Source organism: Cucumis sativus, chromosome 7 (assembly GCF_000004075.3).
Source record: "Cucumis sativus cultivar 9930 chromosome 7, Cucumber_9930_V3, whole genome shotgun sequence".
In the NCBI taxonomy this organism is placed as follows: domain Eukaryota; kingdom Viridiplantae; phylum Streptophyta; class Magnoliopsida; order Cucurbitales; family Cucurbitaceae; genus Cucumis; species Cucumis sativus.
In genome coordinates, this window is record NC_026661.2 from 15,931,367 (window position 1) to 15,938,777 (window position 7,411).

The 7,411-nt window shown below is 30.4% G+C and overlaps 1 protein-coding gene and 1 long non-coding RNA gene across 2 annotated transcripts; one reads left to right on the forward strand and one right to left on the reverse strand.

The window, feature by feature from the left end:
* Window positions 1–693: 693 nt before the first annotated feature.
* Window positions 694–1,769, reverse strand: LOC116405221. The gene is made up of 2 exons (XR_004218382.1): window positions 1,480–1,769; window positions 694–1,234 (listed from the first exon to the last, which is right to left on the reverse strand). It is a non-coding gene; the product is annotated as an uncharacterized LOC116405221 (long non-coding RNA).
* A 3,441-nt stretch (window positions 1,770–5,210) lies between these two features.
* On the forward strand, window positions 5,211–6,586 carry LOC105436152. Its single transcript, XM_011660901.2, has one exon. The coding sequence runs from the start codon at window positions 5,423–5,425 to the stop codon at window positions 6,326–6,328; it is 906 nt and encodes a 301-aa protein (XP_011659203.1). The 5' UTR covers window positions 5,211–5,422; the 3' UTR covers window positions 6,329–6,586.
* The last annotated feature ends 825 nt before the right edge of the window (window positions 6,587–7,411 follow it).

Consider the following 7,411-nt stretch of genomic DNA (forward strand, 5'->3'; position numbering starts at 1 on the left):
TAAAATAAAATAGATTAATTCTAAGTTGATTTGGGATCAAACAAAACCTATATCGATTTCATAACACCATGGGTTATCATTACGTAGCTCAAGATCAGTGAATGTAGGGTAAAGGTTTTTTTTTTTTTTTTTCACTTTCAAATTTCTAATTTAGTTAATGAAATTAATCCTAATTATAGTCGTTTCATTCATTACTATCAAAAGTTAAGTATGTAATAATTGTAATGTTTGTAATTTCAAATTTATTGAAGAAAAAGTAATAATTAAATTGATACTCTATAACCTATTTGTAATATATTTAATAAACCTAAAACCACTAAATTCTAAAATGAAATGGAACTCAAATTACATAGGCTAAAAAACAATCACATTAATTTTCTATAATAAGAAAATGAATTCAATATATATGGCTTCCAACAGTTTGGAATCTTGGATACGTACAGTGTGTGAAACTTAGGAATTGAGAGTTTAGAAAAAATGTGTAAGATGCCTTAAGATTCGATAGATTGTGGAAAGAAAGTAATAGGAGAAAAAATGTAGTCGAAATGATGAACTTGTGGGTCTACTCCAAAACTAATACTTAAGCTCTCCTTCAACAAAGTTCAATCATTACTCTTCCATTTGCACGATTTTATATTTTGACAAAGAGAGCTCTTCAATTCTCGTGGCTATAACACTAAACACTTGCTTCCCTTTTATACACACAGGAACTTGGTAAAATCTTATTGAATGATAAATGATTCCCTTAAACAACCTTCTAGCAAACGAAAGGTCCTCGAATGGGACAACGTGTATTTTTAACTGAGGACTAGATGATGACTTGGTCACTCTCCAAGAAATATAACATAAAAAAACACATCTTTGTAGCACATTTTTAGATATTTTGCAATGTCATTTTGAATGTTGAGCACAAACATTCTATTTTTTATCATTGACATCTTAGCAATCAAATTACTTGCATTATCTCTTATTCGAAGACAATTATCTTTTAATCGAATGTCATCACCTCTCTCTAAGAGTTGTAATTGACACATAATAGACATTTGAAATAAGTTGGTACTTACCATTCTTTATTCGAATGATAATGCTAGCTCTTCCTTTTACTTCTACCTTGGATTCCTTGCCAAATGCTACATTGTCACTCATTCATTCATCAAACTCCACAAACATACTTTTTACTTCATACATATGGTTGCTTGCCCCGGTGTTCAGATACTATTTAAATAGTCTGCACCTGTCACAGTGTAAAGAAGAAGAAGAATAAAGGTTGAAAATGGAAAACCTTGGCATTTTTCTTATATATTTGAATTGGAAAGATATCCAAATTTATAACAAAAATGCTGGGAGTAAAAACTCCATTCTAAACTCAGCTAACATGTATTGTATTTGAGTTTAACGAACATAAATTATAATACACTTTTAAATCAACTATGAAGAACTCACAGTCTTTATGTATCTTCCAAAAAAGTAATAACTTACATTTGTAAAGATTCTTCACGAACTTAGAGCTTCTGAAAACGTCTTCGGAGAATACTGGCTAATTACCTCTCCTTTTATGATGCGGAGAAAGATACAAGTGGACAAGGAAAAGGAAACTGGCTCGGCTCTTCTTCCATTGCTTAAAGAGAGTACTACCAGCAGTTTAAGAAATAGATGATCAGTAATTCAAAAATCTTTCCAAATTTAAATAACTTTCTAAAAAAGTAAAGAATCTTAACCTTTTTAAAAGGAAAATCTTTTTGTTTTTCTTTAATTAAAAAGAAGCTAATAGTATACTACTTAGTAATGTAGGTACTATTGACCAGTATGACAGGCCATTTACTTTTTTCTTCATTTTCATTAGTAATTTCTTGCTACTAATAAGTTGTTAGTTTTGGTTTGGAGTGGTGTATGTGGAAGCCTATGCTTTATTATTAAATCAATCGGGATGTTGGGTGTACAGTTTGCTCCTACACCTTGTAATTGTGTATAGACCACTGGTTGGCTAAGTTTGCATTGTCTTCCAATTGGGACCCTGCTGTGCCAGAATGGCTTGCTGTTGTTGTTGAGGTCGATAATGGTCTCCAGGTGTAATTGATTGTTTCTCTTACGTTTTTTTTTTAAAAAAAATGTTATGCTTTATTTTCTTTTACTGAAATTTACTAGTAACACAGTGTTTTTGGAGGTTTCTATCTGCTAGTAAAAGACATTATTTATGAAGCAATTAGTGTGAGCTATAGTAACATACTCCAACAATTTCTAGTTGATACCCAAACAATGTCTTGAAAACAAATTAAAGAAAGTCAAGTTGGGTGGATAAGATAATTTAATCTCATAAAACTTGATAGGACAAAAAGTACTGTAAGTGGTTGTGGAAAAAATGGTCACAATTTGTTGTCTAACTTGTAGATAAAGAGTGCAGGTAAGTTTCATTTATTGTAAATTTCTTATTTGTTAAACATTTCACTTTCTAGACTTTATAAAGACTTTTAAAGTCTTTAAAGTCTTTTAGTCTCACAAAAATTTATAAAAAAACATGTACATTTTGTTCATAATAGTATGTGTATGCTAATGGCTTCCAAATTTTCAACAATTAAAATCTTGAATTCTTGTGTCAAAATTTTCGAAATTATTTTATTGGTTTCGAAACTATCAATTCGAGCTTAGCTCGAGAGAATAGTTAACCTGACTTTTTTCTTTAGATGTTGAAGACTTGATCTCCAACCTTACAACTGTACTATAAAAATGACCTAAAAAACTCGTGAAGAATATTATCAATCAACATAATAGGTAAAATTACGTAATAACAAACTTCTCTAATTTTTTTTATTTGTTTTCATCAAACTTTCATAAAATTAGGACCTCGATATTTCATCGAAGTTGATATTTTCATAAAATCAAAACCTCCAGTTGAACCTTAAGGTATAACTCTGTTAAGAGTGGATAAGATATTTAAACTTAATTTAGTTAGCTTAGGTATAAAAATTTGAATAATCATATGATTTTTAAATGAGTTTCTATATTTCAACGGCAATATGTGTATGAGGTAAATATATGTTACGAATTGATGTTTTTGAAATTCGTGTAAGATTTTCATAGATTTTCCAAGGTAATAGGAAAGAAAATGTGGTCCAAAAATTAATCACGTGTAACGTTGTTCGATCTAAAACTTAATGTGTGGTGGAAAAGAATAGCAATACTACTCCATACACGTATTTTAATCATATAGGTGTCGATTCGAATCACATTTTCAATATGATTATTGTTAGAACTAAAGTTGTGAGTAGGAATAATTTCTCTCTTGCATAGAATAGGAGAGGAGCTTTTGTTTTTTCCTATGACAAAGAATAATGTAACTGAATTCTTGTGGCCTTTGAAAAGAAAATGCCAAATATTGATGAGATAAATAAATAAAAAGTAGAGAAAAATAAATAAAGCCAAAAATAAAAGAAAAGAAGATATGAATGAAATGAAAAATAACGTCTAGGTTCACATCCACTCATACATAATTTATTAAAATTTTATTCCAAGTTAGATTGATCAACAATCAACAATTTTATATTTATAGGACTAACTTTAAGAAACAACTATACCAAAAAAAAAAAAATGTAAAAATACTTAAATTTTTGGTTTGTTATATTTTAAAAAAATCACTTTAATTAATTAATTATTTATTTTTAGAATACATTATACATTTAATTAATTTAAATGAACCTTTTTCATTTTAGTTTTATATATGATTAGATATTAAATTTATTTGATACCAAACATAGAAATTTTGAAGAAATGTGAAGGGGTGGGTCGTGGCCCCCTACTCTCTCCAAAGATGTCTGCCCTTCTCTTTTGACTCCTCAAATTCTAATTACATCCATTATTATTATTCAATAACTTATTGCATTTACATTACTATTTCACAAATTTGGTCCATTTAATTCACCAAACTAATAAGCCATATAAAGATCCTCTTCTATATTCCTTGATGTCATCATTAAGTTTTTGTTTCATAATCTTTTTAACTTCTTCTAATTTGTCAACAAAACTCACCAGCTTTTAATAAAATTCTACTTCAAATCCTTGCATAAATAGCATGTAATTCGCTAGTTTTAGGGTTTTGTTTGTTTTTTCATTTTTATCGAGGCAAAAATGGAACAACAAAAGAAATTTGGTAATACATTATTGTCTCTCTAAATCTTATGCATGAAGGGAGTGAGTTTTAGATTAGAATTTAGTGATTGATTTTAGAACATGGAATGAGATAGCACACTTGTAAATTTAGATTTATAGAATAACATGTGTTTGTTATTGGATTTAACATTTGCAATACTGAAAAAGGTCTCTCATGGCCAATTTCTTATTACAGCCTTCTCGACCATAGAATTCGGCCTGAGTCGAAAGACAGCATCATCAAGTTAACTTTATCAACTTATCTTTCCACTAAATAAGCAAACCATCTTTTAGTTTAAAAGCAAGAGTAGGAGAGTTTCAACTTTCAATCTAACAAAAAAAAGTACACATGTCATTGTGTTTAATTATCAAACAATAAAGTTAACCATAAAATTAAATGTAGAACGAAAAGGTTAAAATTCATTTTTCTGACAATGAGCTTCTACAAAATCAATAATTTTGAATCTCTATTATGTAATTTGTAGTATCGGTTTAATCGAAAAATATTATTAATATTTAATGAAATTTTGACGCTGATCAATTGGTAAATGGATAAAGAAACAAATTTGTTTATAAATTATGAAGATTAAATCAGTTGCATAATTTAAAAATTGAGAATTATAATTTTGTAATTTTGGCCATAGAAACAAGTTTTACAAACTTAAATAGTGAAAGAGAGTAATTAAATTGTGTATATGAAATAAATTTTAGTTATGAAACAAAATTGTTAGTAGAAAAAGATTTTCAGTGAATTGTAAGCGAACAGAAATTCAAACTTTGGAACTTTAAGCTGAACAAAATCCAAAGATATTTATTGAAAATGTAATATTTAAAGACAACTAATAAGTAGAAGTAACCCATTTTGTATTTTTTTTTATAATAAAAAAAGTACGTATTATGTAAAAAAACGTGTTTGCATAACAAAGAATATATATATATAAGAAAAAGGAAAAGGAATAATGTAGACTTACATTATCCATTGTAGATAGAGAAAAATTGAAATCAATAAAAAAGACCTCAGCCTTTCCAATCACCAAAAGACAATTAAAAACCCTTCAGTTTTTGCACTCCACATAACAACACAATCCCTTCCACATCCAAACACTCTTCTTCCCACGTGCCTTCACGTGACGACCAACTCTCCCCTCCCCTCTCCTCCCTTTTAATCCCTCCAGATATTCTGGCATATGCTTCCCCCTTTGCCACCTCACCCCTTTTCCTCCTCCTTCTATATTCCCCACCTCCTCCCTCATTTCCATTCCATTCCATTCCTTCTCCCATGGCGCTTTTCTCTAGGTCCAAGCGAGTCACTGATCCACTCGATGACAAAGCCAAAGCTCGCTTATTCGCCACCCATCACTTTCAACAACTCAGTTATGTTAGCAGCGGTAGTGAGCATTCCCCCCACGGTTCCCCTTGTTTATCCGAACTCGTTCACGGCTTCCTTCACGATGATCACCATCCTCATCATCCATCTCACGCTCCCACTACTTCTTACGACTCCGACTCTGATTTCCTCGATTCCACTCCCGATCGTGAAAAACCTCTTGACCAAATCATCAGCTCTCTTAATTCCAACATTGTCGACCCCTACAGGGAATTACTTCTCCACCATATCTCTAATGCGATCCATAAGTTCTCTCTTCTTAAATCCAACAAATCTGTGCTTCTGAGAAATGTTATGGCGTTTCTGCGTGACTTAGGCCACAATGCTGCGGTCTGTAAAACCAAGTGGAGTTCTTCTGGTACTTTAACTTCTGGAAACCATGAGTTTATCGATGTTGTACGATTCAATATTAGTGGTAAGGTGGAGGTTAGGTATTTTGTTGAACTGGATTTGGTTTCGGAGTTTGAGATCGCCAGGCCGACGGCTCAATACTCGAGAATGTTGCAGTGTTTGCCGAGAGTTTTTGTTGGTACGGCGGAGGAACTGATGAGAATCGTGAGAGTTTTGTGCGATGGAGCGAGGAGATCGCTTCGGAGTAGAGATCTGTCGGTTTCTCCATGGAGGAAGAATCGTTACGTACAGAACAAATGGTTTGGACCTTACCGTCGGACAGTAAATCCGGTTCCGGAAAAGTCGTTTGCGGGGGCGGGGGCGACGGAGGGCGTCGGCGCGGCGTATCGATGTGTAGGATTTGAAGACGTGAATATGAATCGACAGTTGTTTGTCCGGACGAGATGATAAGGATTGAAATGATAATAAATCAGAATAAAGCAAAATGGAAATCAGCAACGTGAACAAGCAACCCTTTCTTTTTTGTTTTTCTTTCTTTTCCTTTTTCTTTTTTCTTTTTTTTACTTATATATAATGATTTTTATTTTTTTTAAATACACCTAAATTCCAAAAAAGGTAAATTAAATAAATAAACAGAGGGGGATTGGCTCTACCAAACAAGGAACATATCCAAGATTTGATAAGAAAGAATTTTCATTTTTTAAAGCAATCTTCCATTTATTTCAATTTTTTAAGCAATCCCTTCATCTATAAAATAATTTTTGAACTTTCAAGTCATTTGTGTACACGTTCTAAAATGTTTGGAAAATATCAAAATAATAATAATAATATGTTCTAATATGAGTTCCAATTTAACCAAGGTAGGGTTCAACCTAAAAGATAAAACCAATGTATCTATACCCATACCATTGATCTTATTATTTTTTCAATGAAAGATCATGTTAATTAATATTAAATTAAATTAATATTAGTTTTTATTTTTTAACAATTAAAGAAGTGTATTTTTTTCTACTTTTATTATATATTTTTTTTGCATTTGACCTTTCCTTTTATTAGAATGTAATTTCAATTCATTAAAGGACAACTATAGACTTAGGCATGAATCTACAAATATTTAAAGATTTATTTGGTAATTTATTATTTTCTGTTTTTGGTTTTAAATTTTTAGAAAGCTTTTGTTTTTAATTAATTACTGTTTTCAATAATAAAAATATTAAAATGGTTACCAAATGAGCTAGTTAACATAATTGATCCACAAAATTATTTAGATCTATATTAAAAACTCCATTTAAGGCTCAGTCAAACTTTTGTCAAATTATATGGAATAAACAAATTATAGTTGGTCAAGACATTAGAAATGTTTTCATTTTTATTTTGAATTTAAAATATTTTGCAAAACCGAATATACTTTTGAACTTTGAAGATAGTTTTTTAAAAAAATGTTGTTTTTGGTCAAAATAAAGAATTATAACTAACGTTACAGATAATATATAAAAATTGAAGGGTCCATGTAACATTATTTTGTAATTT